Below are 18695 nucleotides of genomic sequence, written 5' to 3'. Positions count from 1 at the left end.
GGAAGAGCTGACTGACTTCCTTCTGATCCTCAGCAATGTTACAGGGTGAGAGACTTGCCAGCAGGTTTGTAGTGGCACAGCCCCTCGTTGGGTTTCTGTTCTGTGTGCTGCTGCACCACACAAGGCACAAATCAGCACCAAGTATCAGCACGGCAAAGCCAGACCCATGATGTAATCGATGGTGCTCCTCTATGTAGCAAGCTCCCAGAGAAACATGACTGAAATTAAATCCAAATTACAAGCTTAATCACCGTTAATAAAAGACTTCAGAAACAGGCCAAAGTGTACCCTTAGCTCTGAACACAAGCCAGCATGCCCAAAGCTTTGCAATGCACATGTGTTTTTTAGTTATTTGGAGAGCAGAAGGCTCCAGGCTCTCCCAGATGGCTGCACACAGGAAGAACTTCAAATCAAAAACTTCTTCCAATGCAGAAGACCCTGTGTCCAGTTCCATTGCTTATATTCTTTTTCTTCCCCTGAGCGTGAAAATGGAATATATGTCCAAGGAGTTTGCTTATCGAAGGAACAGATTTTCAGTAGGTGCTTTCTGAATGCACAAATAATTATCAGAGTCCCCAAATACTTTCTTAAAATGAAGAAGCACTGCAGCTCTGTGCTGCTGAGAATAACTGAAAACACCGACTCTGCCGCGCTGGCCAGACTGACAGTATCTTCTGCCTGGAGAACCTAGAGAACAGGATGGACAGCATCAAAATCACAGCTCCAGCTCAGACAAGGACAGAAGGGCTGACACAATCGTCACTCCCACCCAGTCACCTCAAGGTGTCATCCCCTAAATGGTGGCCTTTCTTTCTGAACCGCCCCTCTGTTGTAGTTGCATCTCTTCTTAAACCCTTTCTTCATCAAACTTGAGTACTTACTGTGGCTATTAGCGGTGTATCAAGCTGTAGCCGTCAATTGTGGCATAATCAGGATCACCTAAAACACAAAGCACTAAAATATTAGGTCTGCCCATGAAAAGTGCTCGTTAAGAGACTGCAGGACAAGACCACCATGCAGGACAAGACCACCATGCACTGGCCACCTCTGTTATAAAGGGAGCCAGGGATGAGTGGGGCTCAAAGAGATGAGTTGATTTGCCTAAAAGCCAAAGCAGAACTTAGTTTTACTGAGTTCCACTGCAGTACCCCATCCCTAAAGTGGCCTGGAGATAATACAGTTCACGCTGTTTAAACAGAGAAGGGCCCAAAATGCAGAGACTGGTGAGACACCAAGCTTAGGCAACCTAAAGCTTCAAAAATGCGCACACAAGGGGCTTTGATCTGAACTTCTAGGTGAAATTTTGCCTCCAGAGTCAGTAGCCAACTTCCCAGCATCTTTTCATGGGGACTGGACTTATAGCAGGAGCTGGACCTCAAGCAATCCCTTTTGAGAGATGAAGCTCATGATCCTATGGGGAAGAGCAAGAGCAGAGAGATCCTCTGTGGGAGCACAAGCCAGCTAAGGTAAAGAACTCACCTGGCCCACTGGTTGGGGTGGGTGGAGGCGCCCTCCTGCTCAAAAAGAAACAGAGGTGAGGACCGGCATGGCTATGGGGCTCCCTCCCATCCAAGGGCACCTGCCCAGGTCATTACTCTGGCTTTGCAGCTCCCAAACCACCCTCACAGAGCTCACGGGAGGGCAAGAGGTTTGGCCAGCCTGGACTTTCTGGAGACCTGGCCATGTTTTGGGTCATTCACCACCAACAGCCTGCTTGGCAGACACAGGAATTGAGGCTGCTGTGGTGCGGAAGAGGAAAAAGTCACCAAAAAACAGTGCATTGGCAAAACATTCATGAGTGAGCCTCGGGGCATGCCTTTTACATGCCTCTGCCTGGGCTGAGACATCAGGAAGCCATAATTAGGCATGACTCTTCTCCTGACGCAACAGCCAGAGGTGCACACTCATCCTTGGCAAGAGTCTTTAGCCCTGAATCCTCATCTTCCTCGTGGCAGAGGCATCTTTCACCCTGTCCTCAATTCTCTCCAGGCTGCCTTGCTTTTCTGCTGCCCGGGTACCGCAGCCCCTCACCTCAACCCAAAGGACTTGTGGAAGAGGCTTGGCACAAGAAAAACTGAGCTCAACCTCATCATAAGCACCTTCAGAACAAGATTCCCAGCATCAAGAAGGGAAAAATAACCTCAAAAGACAAACGGGAGCAAAAAGCTCTGGGTGGACTTGAGGTTTTCCTTGAGCATGATGTAGCAGGCAGCAGATTGGAATAATTTCTTCTGGAGAGAGGGATGGGCTACATAGCATGGGAAATATTTTCCTGTAATACTCCCAAAGCTTCCAACAGACCAAAAGCAACAAAATGTGTTTTTGTTTTTTTGTTTGTTTTAGACAGCATCATTTGCAACAGCAATTGCAAATTACGTCCCTTACCGTGATATAGGTACGGAAACCGGACTTCTCACAGGAGTCGCGTTTCTCTGTGTGTTGTAGTAGTTTTCATAAACAACAGGAGCTAGGAAGAGTTAACAGTAGTAAAGCACAGACCTTTCACAAGGTGCCACTTGACAACCCCAACATTCAGCTGCTAAGCTTTTCCCCCCTCTCTGGGAAGGTGTTTGAAATGTTACAGAACAGGGAGATTATCGTCAGAGGCTGGTGGTAAGTGGCAGAGGGACTGGTGCTGCTTGCTGGGAAACGAAAGGAAGGATGTTACAAAATCAGTGGGTTTTGCATCCAAATTGATGCTGATCCGGGCAGCAGCACCACAGGGAGTAAAAACAAGTCAGCACTACTTTGGGAGGTTGCACCGAGCTCTCACCTGGGGCCGAACTTCCAGTTTTGCGCAAATTTACAAAAAAATCGATATCCTTCTCAATGCTGCACATTTCTAAACTCTTGCGGATTTCCTCGTATTTCTGCAGAAGAGAAATGACAAGCACTTTTGTGCATTAGATCAAAAACCAAAAGGACGTTTTTCAATCAGTTATCACACATGGATTGGGAGCCCAGTGCTCATCCAGGACCCAAGCTTCAATGGTACAGGGAACGAGGAAGGAATCCCAAAGAAAACTTAATCTCTAAGAGCTTTGGCCACAACCCTTCTGCCTGCATGTTCAAGTTAGCTGATCAAAGGCCATAGGCCAACTGGGATTAACACAGTTCAGAGCACAGGAAAGCAAATCAGGGTCTGCTTTCCCATTCCCAGCCTCAGATATGCAGGAGTCATAATAATCCTGCGTAATCTTTGGCAAGGTCACCTCCCACTGCATTTCATTTGCCTCTTTTTCGGCCAATTTTCTTCAGCCAGGGGGAACAGTAAGTGTAAGATGCTGGTGGCAGGGAGCTGAGGACACATCTTCACTCCTGTACTGCTTTCTCACTATTTCTCCAACCACAGACACGCACAAAAGCTGCACTCAGGGGGTCCTTACTGCATTACTGCTACAACACCCTGACAAAACGACGGGCGAAGAGAACCCAGGCGGGCAGCAGGGATCCCAAGGGTCTGGTCCGAAAGAGACCTCTTAGAGGTCTCAGATCCAAAACACAGAAAAACGGATGTGGAGGGACCTCCTCCCGGCTCACCTCGTCGTTCTGGACGCAGCCCTGGGAGAGCTGGTTGACATGGAGCCAGAGGGCACTGCGGAAGTAGCGGATGCGCTCGCACTCCTGCGTCTCGAAGAACTGAAATGACACGGGCAGAACAGCGGGTCCCCTGCCAGCACAGCCCTGCCTGCGGCGGGGATTTAGCTGTCCCCCGAGCCCTGCTGCTCACACGTCCTGAGCATCAAGGTGATTCAAGGAAGCCACAAGTCCTCCACCTCTCCCAGGGGAGAAAGCACCCTTCTGTGCAACCAGGTGTTCCAAAGAAGGTGTTAAGCTCAGGAAGGTCTACAGGTGGCAGTGCCCTGCTACACCCATGCGGAAGGGGCCGCCCAGCACCCCTCGGGGAGACCAGGCCAGCTTCCTAAAGGCAGTGGGGGTTCCCTGCGCACCCCGTGGTCCTACAGTCCCAGCTCCCTTCTCACCTCCCTTCCACAGGAGCAGAGAAATAAAAAAAAATGGCTGGGGATGTATGAAAATGGAGGTGCATTTGGTTGGTCTCCTTCCTGTTTCCTGCCAAGCCCTTTTCGTAACCAGTTTAAACCCAAGTCTGTTGAAATTTGCTGTCTGGTGTAGCCAAACCCCACGCACCTTTACACATTTCCAGCGAAAGACAGACTTCCATCCCAAGTGTACGTTTGCATTTATCATCAGTTACGGCCTTTGCAACGTACAGAGGGGAAAACCTCCACATAATCTCTCTGTGGAAGTGAAACCCTGGCTTCCCAGCCCCACCTGCAGGGGGGCTTCCAGAGCCTCCAGACACCACGGGCACCTTCACGTCCCCCGACACAGCACACCAAACAGACAGCAAATTCCATCCCAGTGGGGGAAAGTAAAATAGAGGCACAGGTGGTCTGAGCACTTAGGTGGTCAGCATCCAAGGCAGACACTGCTGGGTGTTCCTGAGGCTGCAGCCTCGATTCGTGTCCAGGCCACGACTGTTTGAGCCAGACGATGGCAGCACCGAACGCGCAGGCAGGCAACAGGAAAAAAATGTCACTACCGAGCACATCGAATTTGTCAATTTTAAAAGGTGGTGGAAGAAATGAAAAATAACACAGTGGAAACTTTGAAGTGGTGGGACCTTGAATCCAGAAACCAAGCAGGAGAAACGTGCAGGGTTACCTGCAACATGTCCTGCTGTTGTCCTGTGAAGGGAATACGGAGCAGAAGGCACGTCTGCTCTGTCCCCAGGCCCTGCAGAAAGGGGGCGGACATCCAGAGGACCACAGTGCCATGTGAAGGAATTTTGTGGCATTTACCTCGCAAGCCTTGATGTGCTCTTTCATCCATTCTTCCCTGATCTTCTCCAGTGCAGTAATACTCTGCTGGTAACTCCTGTCTGTGAGGGAAATCAAATTGTCAATTGGCTAACATTAATTTTAAAAAACTCCTTCACTAGGAGGTACCACGTCCAGCCTAAAATGGCTGGGATGCCACGGAGAAGCCAGCAGTAACGCCTGAGCTCAGCTGCTGGTGGGCAATGCACTGGGATGGGAGCCCCACAGCAGCCGTGGCGGGGCCATGCAGCCTTCCGCAGGGCAGGTGCCACCTCCTGTACCTCCAGACACATTTCTGAGGAGCTGCAGCTCCTGTGTGCCGTGTCACGGCTCTCAGCCCATCTCCTCCTGCCCCCGGAGGTGCTCCCCTCGCCCCCCAAACGCAGCCAGCACGCTTCATCTCCACGCTCACCTGAATCCTCCAGGGCCGATTTCGTCTGAGCCAACTTCAGGAAGAGCTGCCAGAATTGGGGGGAGAGAAGAAAGGTATAGGAGAGCCCTGGTGCATCACCCACGGGCGTGCAGACCCCAGAGCTGAGAGAAGGGACGTGGGGCAGGAGACCTGCCAGAAGAGATGCCCCTTTGCCCGGCACCACGGCCCCTGCCTCTCCTTACCTTCTCCTGCTGCTTCTGCGTGACCAGGTTGGCGTTGCGGTGCACCGCCTGTTCCGCTTCATCTTTATCCCTGCAGCGCTGCTCGTAGAGCCGCTTGGCCTAGGGGACCCGCCAGACAGGGCAGGAACACGTTAGCAAGCAAAAGAGATGAAAATCCAGCTGACAGAGGATGCTCAGGGTCCCCGACGCCCCAGCCCTACTGCCTGGGCAGCACTGTGCTCACAGCAGGAGCTGTTCTTTGCTCAGGACGAAAAGCTCAAGGCAACTGAGTCCTGGACATTTAAACCTCTTGTATCTGAGCCAGCATTTCCCTTCCATGCTACTCATGTTTTTCTGAGCACGCTCTGCACGTTGCTAATGCAGACACAACGCAGGCGGCTGCAAAAGGGGAGGGAGGGAGGCCCTCACACGTAGGCCTGCCCTCGCTCCGTGCGCGTGTTTTGGCAGCGTTAGCCCGTAGGGCAAGAGACAGCAGCACACTTGCTTTACCTCCATGGTCTTCTTGTACTGCAAATTCCTGTTCTTGTGGATCGCCTCCATTATGAGCTCTATCTGTGAAGACAACAGACCCGGAGTCAGCACGTCAGTGACCGTCAGAGCTCCGGAATGAACTACGGTACGGTATCACCTCCGTGGGCTCCGGCAGAATTGGCAAGCCCTCTCCCCTCTGCTAGGTCCGGATCAGCCCCTGGCTCTGACAGCTTCCCCTCGTTTTCCAGACAAGGGAATCTCGAGCCAGAACATGTTAAAGAGCTTGTTAATTTTACCAAACCCTATGTAGATCTTACAGCACTACACACACACCTTAAACACACTCCTAGCCAAGGCTGTCATGGCTGGAGGGAGCCCCTGCTGTCTCCAGCCCCAAAGGACCCTGAAGGACAGCACGTGGCAGTGAGAAGAAGGAAGTCAGGCGTTGCCGCACAGTTCTCCAGCACGGTTGCAACACGTAGGAAGGAGCCCAGGACTTCCTGGCCCTGGTGGGCACGGAACGGGCTGGGGCACCAAGGGGGACAGGGTGCAGGGGCAGCCCAGCTGTGAAGGTTCCTCCCACAGTGCCCTCAGCTCCTGACCTTCTTCCGATGCAGCTTTTGCTTCTCCCTGAATTCCTCCATTTTCTTGGCTTCCTCCCGAAGGGTTTGCGCCAGCTGGATGTGACCTTGTCCCACATTGTCTATCTCTGCAAAGAAAAGAAATATATATATATATATTCCTAAAAAGGCTCTTGCTTAAGCCAGCTTTTCTAGCTGACATCAGACTGACCCACAGACCCCTTCCACCCATGGTCCCACCTCATGAATTCCCCTGCAGAAACTTGAAAGCAGCAGCACTTTCCAAGCAGGGTCTGCCTACGTAAGACTGATTCATCATCGGTCATGCTGGGGCCTGCACTTCCATTTAAGAAACTCGTACCAAGAGAAGTTATGCAAACGAGCACAGTCGCTTTTCTTCCTAATCTGGATTAATTCAGGCATGTTTCAGCACATCACAACCTAAAGCGTCTGTCTGAATGAAGCATTCCCCCAGGCTAGCAGAGAAGCAACTTGGGGCATAGAAAAACTGTTGCTAAATAAATCTCAGGCTCGCCTCGGTGTCACACTGAGCTAGCCCTGCTGGAGGAGAGCAGCCGTACCACGAAACACCCAGCCAGCAAGCAAAGCAGCCGCTCACTTGCAGCTCACAAAAGGAGCTAAGACAAACTGTGGCTCATGAGCCAACACCCAGAGCTATTTCAAACCCGTAGCTATTAAAGCGTCAGCTACTGCAGGGCAGAGCCTCATTACAGCATCAGCCCAGGAACACAGCAGCAGAAATACGTGGCCAGGATGGATGGTGGTCGAGCTGTGGCTGCCAGACTTCAACACAGGGCAGCAGAATGGTGAGGAATGGTTACTGCATGGTGGCCAAGCTTCATCACTTGGATGCTCTGATTACTGCATATTTGTGTCAAAAGGGCAGGATGAGCCAGCCCAAAACCACCCAGATGAGCTTTCCATGGACATCTACAGATGCTGCACAACTCTGAAGCTGCCCCAAAAGGCCAAAAGATCCCCAAAGGGACTTGCCATGGGTCCCCTCTGCTAACTGTGCCCTGGAGCACTCTATCCCAAACTCCATGCACTGGGCCGAGCGAGACAATGAGGACAGCCCACACTTGATCCTGGTATCAAACAGTTACGGAGATTTCCCTGTTTCTTCCCAAATTTCTCTGTTTCTTCCCAAGCAGTAGCCTGAAGGCTTCAACACTGCCAAATGTCCTGATAGATGAAGAAGAAGAAGGATTACTTACGTTGCTTGAAAACATCCAGGGATCTCTTCAGGGTGCTGAAAAACACAGGCACAGCATTAAAAGAGTAAGAAAGCACTGCCAGATGCAGGCACGGGCTTCAATGGTGACAGCAGAGCACTTCTGAACTGGCAAGAAAGTCCCTCACTCAAGACCAGCCAAAACAGCGTGAAGCAGGTTTATCTACCCTCTTTACACTTCCAGCTTTTTCCTTACCAGTGAGTATAATACAGTCCACTTGGTTTGAGATCTACCTTACGTCTTCTTCCTGGACAGTGAATACTATTAAATATTCTGAGTTTCAAGACAACTGTTCTAGGCAACCTCCAAAGAGTATCAGTTGGGACATATGAACATTTTTTTATATGTAGTATGGACGAGTGGTTGGAAATGTAGGGAACTTTCCTCCCTATTAAGATAATGAAACAAAGTAAGTGACAGACCAATATAGAGCTGTAAACAAATGAGCAGAGAACACCAAACCAGGCACGTATGAAGTACAGCAGGAAGCAGATGGTTCCCAGGGCAATGGGGAAATGGAGATCCACGAATGGAGCCAACCGCAGTGGCTACGGCTCCCGTGTAGGGTGGCAACGTGCTGGGTTTGAACATCCGTGTGGTTTGACTCAAGGAAGTACGTGTACTTTCCTCTGGCCACAGAAACAGTGAGGAGCAAACCCAAGGTCTCATGATGCTTGGCTCTCTGCTGAACCACCAGCCCACATCTCGCCTGAGCGTCCACAACGCCTTGGTTACTCTACGGCAGGTGGGAAGTTGGCGGAGTCCAACTTGATATTGGCAAAGGCCAACCCAACTGGGCACAATTCGTTCACAGGGCTGACTTCTGAACATCTGGTGACATCCCAATCACATTTCAACACTGGTTTGTTTCTCTCAGCCTCCTTCCCTCTCCCTTCTCCTTTATTGCTCCAATTACGGACACCTATAAAAGCAAAAGACACTGGGCTCTGAACTTACTTCAGCTCCGTCTGCCCACAGGGCTTCTTCTTCGACAAGTTAATGAGCTCTTTGCCATATTTTTCTTCTATAATCGCTCTGTTGAGGAAAGAGAGAAATGAGAGGAAATTCTTATTTCAGAAACTGAAACTTGCTTGCAGCAGAGGCCGAGAGCAGGAGGAGTTTCACAAGAGACATCCCCTGAGCACGGATGAGGGAATAGCGGGTGTGCAGAACACCCCAGGCTGCAGACAGGGTGAGAGCATGGGCATCCACCTCCCCGACCACCACAAACTACCCCAGGGCTTGTGGCTTGTTGTGTTTACGCCCAGAGTCCTGCCAGCTCCTGAGCTTTCACACTGCGGGACCGACCCACGAGGAGCCAGGACTCACCCTGAGTTGACAGCCCACCTTGCCTCCCCACCTGCCAGAAACAAAGTGCACAGACCTGCTTCTGGTCCTTGAAGATAACATTTGAAGAAGAGGCCACACTGTGTATAAATAACACCTCTGACAGGTCGCATTGTCTATCCACCTCGGAAGCAAGTGGGAAAACCCAGAAAATCTGTGTGCTGCAGTCTAAGAGCAACCAGCCTTTTACAGTTGCTTTGAAATCTGTGCAAACATCCAGGGCTGGACCTGGTTGGTCAAATGTAGATACCTCCAGCTGGGCAAGCTGCCCTATCTGTCTGCAGTCCGTGGAGAGAAACAAGTACTGCCATGAGCTTGCATTAGAAGGTCTACTGGAGGATGGGATGGGATGGCATGGCATGGCATGGCATGGCATAATTGGAAGGAACCTACAAAATCATCAAGTCCAACTGCCTGAGCACTTCAGGGCTAACCAAACGTGTTCAATAGACTAAATATGAAGACTGCTGTAGAATGGACCAGAATTAATGTAATTTTGGTATTGACTGGAGAAAACAAACCTTGAATACAAGACTTGGGACAAAATAGTCTGGAATAAATGTGATGGGGATGCAGAGCAGGAGAGCCTGCAATTTCAAGTGTCTGATGCACCTACATCTGTTTAGGAGGTAACCCCATGGAAAAAAAAAAAGAGTTAAACAAGGTGAACCCCACCGCCAAACTGTCAACACAGACACCTGCACTTGCATTAAAGATACAGACATTTTAGGAAGACAATTATTTTATTCTACAACTCCCTGAGGAGGAGAAGCAGGGAGGGAGGTGCCGGTCTCTTCCCACTGGGAGCTGATGGCAGGACCTGCAGGAACGGCACAAAGCTGTGCCAGGGGAGGCTCAGACTGGACATTAGGAAACATTTCTTTACCATGAGGGTGGTCAAACACTGGCACAGGCTTCTTAGAGGGGTGGTTGATGCCCCATGCCTGCCAGTGTTCAAAAGGCATTTGGACAGTGCCCTTAATAGTGTGCTTCTGGGCTTTGTGGCTAGCACCACCCTCCCAGCTGAGGATCCCCAGGTATGGACTTTATTCCAGCCACGCAGAGAAAGGATAGTGTGAAAAAACAAGTTCCTCATCAGTCAAAAGTGAAAGATGCTTCAACCCAGTGGACAGAAACATGATGGAAACCCAAATGGGAATACAAGAAATAGAAGAAGTGCCTCTGCCTCACTTCCCAGATTCAGCCAAACCCGTTTTCAGAGGCAGCTCCGTACCTTTCCTTCAAAAAGTCTTCAAACTCTTTGCAGTTCTTCCTGCCGTCGTTCAAATGTTGAATGATGCTGTCATAGCCAACTGTGCTCGTCAGGTCTGTGCTCTGAAAACACAGGAATAGGATTCACGTCCCTGTCGGCGCAGTCCATGATCACTGCCACCTCCACCGGCACTTATACGAGCAATGGCTCAGCTGGGAGCAAGTGTGCCAGGGCCTCTTTCTGGTTTCCCCCATAAATTATATGAAATAAGCTTTTTTTTTTTTTTTTTTTCTTCTCGGGGTGGGAGAGGGTCTGGAATGAGGAGAACGGTGATGGCAAGGGTGGCAAGGCACCTTCATGACCTTCACAGGTCAGAAGAGCTCAGGCCTGCCACATCCTGGCGATCTCCCCCCATTCTGAGCACCTCTGGCCCCTCAGCGCACTGAGCCCCCCTAAAACTCCTACAGCACTTTCCCTCCTCCCACCTCGTAAAGTCCATCCTCGCTCTCCAGAGGAGGGCCTGAGGCGCAGGCCAGGAGGTTCAGATCCTTAAAATAATGTCAGACCCTAGATAGCTTTCAGAAGAAAATGGCTCACCCAAGTTTAGCCCGCGAAACCACATAGGACGAACAACTGATCTCACGGCCACATGGCCCAAAGGGACGTCTCCTCCTAGGAGCTGAGCTGTCAGCTCTGATTTCACGGAACAAAACACTAACCATCCTCTGAGCCTCCAGATACGGCCTGTCTTACTCCTGCTTCTCACAGCTTCTGCAGACACCAGGACGGATCTCGGTCAGTGCTGACTTCCACTTGTCTGTCTGGTCACCATCCCCACGCCCGGCCGCGTTGCAGGAACCCACAGCCAGGCCGGGGTGGGGGGGGGTGGGGGGGGAAGCTGAGCAGCCCCTTCTCCACGGCATCACTGAGCTTCCCGTGAGCTTCCCTGGCTGCCCACGCAGCACCGAGTGACTGCTGCTGCAGCAGCCTCCTCTTCGGCCTCGGGAAAAGCCACCCTGTCCCACTCACGTCAGTCCAAAACTCCAACACAAAGATCACTTCCCTAAGCAGCAGGTCCTTCCCCACCCCTGCTCTGTGCCCTGCAGCATGTCACGCTTCTCCACGTCCCCCAAAACATCACGGCCAGGTCCCATCTTCCAACCCAGGGCTCTCTGCCCCGCAGCGCTCCCCGCACCGGGGAGGAGCTTCCCATAGACTTCTGAAGGATCACTGCTTTCCCTCAAATTATTCTCAAAAATATGGATTTTCCTGTGATGGTTATTTAAAAAATAAAAAATGTGACAATGATGTAGCTGGGCTAGGATGAGGGCTGACTAACTCTACCCCATTCCCTCCTCTATCTTGTGCTGGGAAGGCACCTTAGGATAAAAAAACATTTTGTCCTATAACCATTGAGGATTTGCCACCCTGAAGACCTGGAGCAGGGCTCCTAAGTGCTGTGACGCTACAAGAGGGATGCTCTGACTACAAACCCTCCTTCTCTGGAAGAAACCCAAAGCAGATGCAGGAGGAGAGCACAACTACCTGTTGTCCTCTGCAGAAGGGCCCGGCTGGCGTTGCAGGAACAGCACAGGCAGGAGCAGAATAGGGAAACGGGCTGCAGAAAGGAAGCAATGGCAAAAGCAGATATGAAGCTGTGAGAAAGGAAGCAGAAACCACAAATAATTATTATGAAGCTTAAAGAGGAATAATGGCAGGATGGAGAGATTCAGGAAACGTTTCCAAGCCAAGATGACAGCATGCAGATAACTGGTGTTACAGCGCTGGCAGCAGAGGGGGGATTTCTCGTAAGTTTGTGCCCAGAGAGAGAATTGAGGAGGAACAGGGCCATCATTTGCAATAAATAAAGGATTTCATCATTGTGGACTTCCCCAAGCAAGAATATGAGTGGCCAGAAAGCGGGAGATAAAGCGGATATCTGGTGGAGTGGGGCCAGCAGGAGATCCCTGGGAATCCCAGATCAGCTTTGCTCCATCGTGGTGTGCATGGGAAGGAGGAGGAGACTGTGGCCAGGGCCTTGGGAGATCCTCAAACACTTTCTGTTTCTGTACTGAGCACGAACCTCCTCCCAAAATGAGCTTATTACTGACAAAAACGCAACAGGTTCTCCGTTTGCTAACTGGCTCTGCAAAAGAAGGAAGCACGCTTACACCGAAATCACTTTTCATGACAGTTGCAAAACTCAGGAACATCCTAACTCGACCTTCTACCCCAAAATAAAATGGGCAGGGGCAGGCAGGAGGGGCTCCCGGCCCCACGGAGCTGGGCTGGGCAGGGTCACACACCACAAAAACCACCTTGGCAGCGCTCTTCTGGGCATACGTCAGCACGGAAAGAATACGGGGGACCAGCGTGACTGCCCACGGGAGGCAGGGAAAGAGGAAAGAGGAAGGGGGATACAGGGAGGACAGAGCCAGGGAGGGAGGACAGGGTTTAAAGCCACAATAAACTAAGCCCAAGAGGGCTCTGGAGGACAGGATTTTGCGCCGAGGCTCCCCAAGCTGTCCCTGCAAACAGCACCTCACCCCTCACGTCCTGCTGGTTTCCTTCCAGTTTTTAGCACTAGTAAGTCAGGCGGTTATATAAGAGCAGAGGATTGCTATGAAAAGGGGAATAAAAGAAACGGCTGCTCTGCTGCTGTCGTCTTAAGAGAATAAAAGTCAGGCAAAAATTGCCGGGCCAGCTCTGCCGTACCAAAGCCAGCAGCACGGTGCCAGCCTTCCCGCACCGAAAATGGTGGTGAAAGGGCAAATAACTGAGCAGCCTGCTGTTGGAAAGAAGGTAACCTGACCAGCTGGGGTTCCCTGTGTTAACACGGTCCATTTGGGGTGTAACAGGGAGGTTTCTGTCCCGCTGCACCAAAGCAGAGCCCACCTTCCGTGTAGGTCTGCAGGGGCTGCACGGAAACGGCCGGGACCTGGAAAGCACCGACGCAAATTCCTTCCCCAAGAAATCGATGGCTCTGCGCAGCCCCAAGAGCATCCCAGAGCAAGCACACATGGGGTATCCCTGTAGGCTTGGCTGTAGGATTTTAAAAAAAGGCCCCAGTCCCCCCTTTTGCAGCTGGGGAACTGAGGCCGGGCGACCGGTGTTCCCCTGCTGCGGGGCGCGCCGGCCCCAAATTCCGCCTCGCCCGGCCGGGTTAACAGCGGACGTGCTATTTAGGGGACAGCACCGCCTGTGGAAACTACAGGCGGATGATTTCAAGGTGACAAAGCAGCAGCTGATGTTTCCCAAGTCCACAGGGCTGCAGAGGAGTGGAAATTCCCGTCCCTGCCCTTTCGGAGGGGCTCAGCGGGACGCAGCCCCCCTTGTCCTGACCGCTGCCGGCTTTGTGCTGTGCCCCCGATGCTCTCGAGAAGGAGGAGTTCACGTGGCTGTCAGTAATGCCAGCGAGGAGGTAAAATGAGAGGCTTCATGCAACGAGAAGGGAAAGGTGGGATTCACATCTGCAGCACAGGTGGAGAAGTGCCGCTTCCCTCCTGAAATTTTGGCATTTCAGATGGCATGAAGTCACTATGGTTTGGGGAATTTGCTTGTGCTTTTAGCAAAAGAGGGGCTTAAATGCTCCAGTGGGCATGCAAAGCCCCTCTTTCACTAAAGGGAAAGCTGTTTGCTTTGATATTTCCATCTTCTTCACATCAATCCCCCTCCAGACACAAACCCTGTGAAGATAAGGGTGCAGGAGAAAAAGCAACCTGTCCCGACCTCCCCAAAAATGAAAGGTTTGGGGCACACAAAATTTCACGAGTGACTTCAACGCTCTGTCTGCACCATGCACACACGGCCACGTGCACGTCCCCAGACACACATCCTTGTCCCTTAGCTCTTCAGCCTGAGCAGCCAAACCAGAGCCGGGCAGTCACAAGCTCAGGAGCCCAAACCCTCAGCACTGCTCACGGACCATTACTTGACGTGTTTTACTTGTGCAGAGCTTTTAGCAGCTCTCCTGCGTCTCATCTGCTCAGAGAAACGCTGCAGAAGTTGTACGTCTATTTTTGTATTTGGAAACACCGTGCGATGACAAATGGCTGTGCTATTCTTGCTCGCAGTCAACACGATCTCAAAATTGCTCAAGGCACCACAGAGGTCACCGAGACCGAGAAAAATCTTTGAGCAGATTTCTGCAGGGAGCAGAGGTAGCCCAGAGGCTTATCCTTTGCTCCCAGGGGGCAGAGCCCTGGCCAGGAGGACGAGCTCTCGTCCACGGCTGGCACCATGCAGAAGAAATCGTGCGGCGTGAGAGAGACCTGCAGGGGAACGGCCCTGACCATACCCCGAGTCGGCCAAGTTTGCAGTGCGGGAGGAAGGCGAAGCAGGTTGCATCACCCAGAGGCGCGTTTCTTCCACGGCCTGACAGCCTGCTTTCATGTGTACCTGACTCCAAGGGCTGGCTGGGTCCGCGAGGGCGAGAAGAGGAGATGGTGCGAGGCCGCGGTTCCTCCCCGCCCGGTAAGTTCCGAGCAGGAACATCAGGGCAGGCAAAACTCCTCCCAGGGGTGAACACTCCCTGCAAATCCCCCCACCTTAGCACAGCATCCCACGAAGCAGCACCCCAAACGTGAATGCTAAAGCAATGGACCGTCAGGCTCGACGCAACCACACCTAACCAGAACAGCCAGCGGTCTCCCTGCGAGCCAGCACCTGAGGATTTCATCAGGCTGCCCGGGAAAGCCGGTCCCTTTCGGAGAAGGACGAGCAGAGGGAAAAGAAACAGCCCAGCCTGCATCATGCCATGAGACAGCGGGCAGGGAAAGCACCCCGAAGACCGGCAGGCACCCCCCTTCTGCATCCCTGCAGAAACACGGAGCAAGAGGAGCTCATCCCCAGCCTCGCAAAGCCCTGCAGATCTGGGCAGGTTAAAAAACAGACAGCAAGAGGGGAGAGCAGATACAGCCCGGGGCTTCAACCCACTGCGCTGCGAACCAGCCCAGCAGGATGAATTTCCCAGGGTGCAAACAAACACACTTCACCGGTGCTTTCAGACCCTATCCCATATGCTTTGGTAGAAAATTAAACATGCCAGCGCACCTTCTACTGCAGGAGACTTGCTGCGGAGTGTTTTAGCAGCATCATTTGGCACCTCATTTTCTTAAGGTGGCAGATAAACGTTTGGGAGTGCCTAAAAGGCGCAGACACCTAAGTCTTATATGCAAAGATCACTTAACCAGAGCAGCCTCAGCAGGAGTCAGCAGGTCTCAGTCCTCAGTATCATTTGCTTATCTTCTCAACGTCCCACCAAGTCCTCCTTTTTAAGGCACCCTGCCACACTCTGCAGAGGGCAGAGCTTTTGTCTCTGAAGACAAATAAGAAGAAATGACCAAGAATCTGCCCCCCAGGTTTCAGGCTGTTAGCCGGCGGGTCAGACATAAAGCTTGTTTTAGCACTACCAGATTTCCCTTTTCCCTGCATAGTTTTACAGACGCCCGCGAGCCCCAAGTGCTCTGATGAGACCCAAAGCCCTGCTGTCGGGTTTCCCAAAACACTCTGCCAGAAGGGCTTGCGGAAAACCGGGCGCTTACCAAGGAAACGATAAAAATGAAAGACGAGCCCTGGCGTAGCGAAAGGAGAACGGCAGGTTGCAAAAACATGCAAACAGCCCCACGCTTGCTCAACTCTCAGCAATCGCTGCAGGCAGGGCAAGAGGAACCAAACAGGATTTGGGGTGTATTATTTTTGCACAGCTCTTCTGTAGGTGGCTGCAGCTTACACCGAGATGTAGTAGGGTGAGCAAAAACAACAAATAAGGGAATGGAAGAAAAGGTTCGAGACCGGCTGCAGCCCACGGGGCTGGGGACAGGCAGGGAGATGGGGCCGCCGTCATTTCTTCAGACCCCAAAACGCAAAATCAAGGCCTAAATGAAGCAGCTGGCCATGCACAGTATTTGTTCATGCTTATGAAGTGGTCGTTTTTGGGCTTTGGCTCACCAGACAGAGCACTGAAATCCTCTCCCTCTGCTTCCAGCCCTCCATGGCAGCATCCTCCCTCCCTTGCAGCCACCCAGGGCAGCTGCTGCCCTCCCGAAATGTGCCCTGGGCTGTCCCAAGCCCTGTGCAATCTTCTGCTTCGGCAAAACAGCGCTCTCCTTCCTCTTCCCTTTTTGGCTCAAGCAAAGTGAATAAAAGGGGAAAAATCTCAGGAGGAAGTTTGCGCTCCCTCCCTGCGTTACAGCAAACCGAAGCCGTAGCAGCAGCCCCTCTGCACCTGGCCTAAATTTGGGCTTTTCTGTCCATCTCTCATCCCCTCCTCTCCTCCCCGCAGGTGGTGCACGCTCACTGCTGCCTTCTCCATGGGCAAAATGACTGCAGCGGGGCCTCAAGGCAGCGCAGCCATGTTCCCATCCCAGCTCAGCCCTGGCTGCCTGACCCCACCGGTACTCGGGGTGGGAGCTTGCATGCTTCAGAAGGGACAAAACCAGGCAGAAACCCCGATAGCACCAAGAGTTTGGGCCCGGATTACGTACAGATTACCCAGTGAATAGCCTCGCTTGCCGTAAAGGGAACAAGGATCTCCCCTGCAACCCAACGCGCCGCCGAAGCGCGATGAAACGCAGCAGCTCAGCAGCGTGGTTATTTCTGCCAGCCCCAGCGCACACGTCGGCATCGGAGGGGCGCCGGGTGCCCGGGGGGGACGCTGCCACCACCCCGGCAGCCCTCCCCTCCACTCCCACACGTTTGCAAAGCAAAGGGAGCGCCGTGGAAGCTTCTTGGCAATGAGCGGCTGAGAAACCGCTGCCAGGCACGAAGCCGGTTCGGCGCACCCGTAGGGTTTGCACGCTGATGGTGCTCCGCCAGGCACCTCGCTCGTGGTGCTGGGCACCGTGTGAGCGCGGTGCTGTGCTCGCACCCTCACATCCCGCAGCACGCCGCGGCCAAAATCCCAACGCCGGCTCCTCCGGGACCCAGGCGCCTTCTCCCCCGTCCTGCAAGGCTGCTTCCCGGGCATCGCTGGTGGGACCTCGGGGATTTACTGGGGGTTTATCGGAGCCCAAGCCGTGCCGCTTGGTTCCTGATTCCCATGCCCAAACGAAGGGCAGCACACCCAGGGGAACCGCACAGCCGCGGTGCCAACGCTCTGCGGGGGATAAGCGGCTGCCCAGCGCTTCTGCAGACCCAAAAGCACGGTCCGCACCCCGAAGAACAACTCGCAGCATTCCCCACGCCCTGCCTTTTCCCCCAGGGCTCAGCAGCAGCAAAGCGAGGGAGCAGCCCCCAGCCGGACACCCCCCCCCCCCCCCCCCCCCCGCACCCAGGGGTGTCCCCGAGCATCCCCTTAGGCCCCGCAGGGCAGGACGAGCCCCCCTCCACACCCCCTTTTCCCACCTGGAGCCCCGACTCACCCAGAAGTGGTCCCTGAACCGTGCCTCCCGCATGCTGCTGCTGCTGCTGCTGCCGCCCCCTGCGCCCTTCCGGCACGGCTCGGCTCGGCACGGCCCCGCCTGGCCCCGCCCGGCCCGGGGACAGCCGCAGGGCTTGGGCTTGGTGAGCCGGGACGGGGGCACAGCCCTGCGGGGTGCGCTCAGCCCGGCCCCGCGGCCTCGGACGCGGGCGGGGAGGGTTCGGGGGAGGTTTTGGGGCGCACGTCCCGCTCCCAGCCCCGGCGCAGCGTCGCTGCTCTGGTCTCCGACCTGGGGTGGGAGAGGAAAGCAGATGGGCTCTCCTCTGATGAGCGCAGTTGGTGCCCGATTCACCCTGGTAAGTCGCTGCCTCTAACACCGGGACAGCGATGTAAAAATAAGGCATTTTCCGCTTAATCGGTCTGCCCGCGCGTGAGCCCAGGGTGGTGTGACACCTACGGCAAGGATGTGTTCGAAGGGTTTTCTCTTTCGCTGCTCGCGGCCACGGTTCCTGCCGTGGTAGCAGCCAGTGTCGCGGCTGGGGCCGGGCTCAAGGCTTCGAGGAGGTTTCAGCAACCTCGTCTGAGAACACACGAGCCGTGGCGCACCCTGACCCGCTGCAAATCCAAATCCTGGAATAAATCACCGGTGTTCTTCCACATCCTCACCTTCTGCACTGCGGGCACTTGCAGCCAGCCAGGTGAGCCCCCGTGGGGTTGAGATAGAGAGCAGGACAAAGCCACAGGGGCCAAGGCACACGGCGTGCGCTGCCACGGCACCGCTTGGCACCACCGGCACGTGGATGCAGCATCAGCGCAGCGCCGACAGGGACGTGGTGCTGGGAGCTGCAGCAAAAAACAGGCACAGCAAGCACTACGTGAACAAAAACGCAGCAAAAAGCAAACTGTTTTCCTTTGGCACATGGAGGCTCCTTTTAGCAGCTCTCCTGGGTGCCGGTGATTTAGTCAGAGGCAGCCCCTGCGTGCTTCCAGAAGGGCCCAGCCCCTGCAGCG

The 18695-nt window shown here is 53.5% G+C and overlaps 1 protein-coding gene across 2 annotated transcripts; it reads right to left on the bottom strand.

Annotated features, from left to right (window-relative positions):
* Positions 1 to 229: 229 nt before the first annotated feature.
* On the bottom strand, positions 230 to 18627 carry PSTPIP2 (proline-serine-threonine phosphatase interacting protein 2). 2 transcript variants are annotated; one of them, XM_040541500.1, is made up of 15 exons: positions 18351 to 18627; positions 10346 to 10446; positions 8722 to 8799; positions 7747 to 7781; positions 6530 to 6636; positions 5946 to 6008; positions 5457 to 5555; positions 5254 to 5299; positions 4824 to 4903; positions 3541 to 3639; positions 2774 to 2870; positions 2386 to 2467; positions 1480 to 1514; positions 882 to 939; positions 230 to 687 (listed from the first exon to the last, which is right to left on the bottom strand). In XM_040541500.1, the coding sequence occupies exons 1-14, from the start codon at positions 18603 to 18605 to the stop codon at positions 890 to 892; spliced, it is 1227 nt and encodes a 408-aa protein (XP_040397434.1). In that variant the 5' UTR covers positions 18606 to 18627; the 3' UTR covers positions 230 to 687; positions 882 to 889. The 2 variants fall into 2 exon arrangements, with proteins under 2 accessions (XP_040397434.1, XP_040397435.1); XM_040541501.1 differs by lacking the exon at positions 18351 to 18627 and adding an exon at positions 17686 to 17813.
* Positions 18628 to 18695: the final 68 nt, after the last annotated feature.

This window comes from Cygnus olor, chromosome Z (genome assembly GCF_009769625.2).
Source record: "Cygnus olor isolate bCygOlo1 chromosome Z, bCygOlo1.pri.v2, whole genome shotgun sequence".
NCBI classification, from domain to species: domain Eukaryota; kingdom Metazoa; phylum Chordata; class Aves; order Anseriformes; family Anatidae; genus Cygnus; species Cygnus olor.
This window is presented reverse-complemented; position numbering and strand designations above follow the sequence as displayed.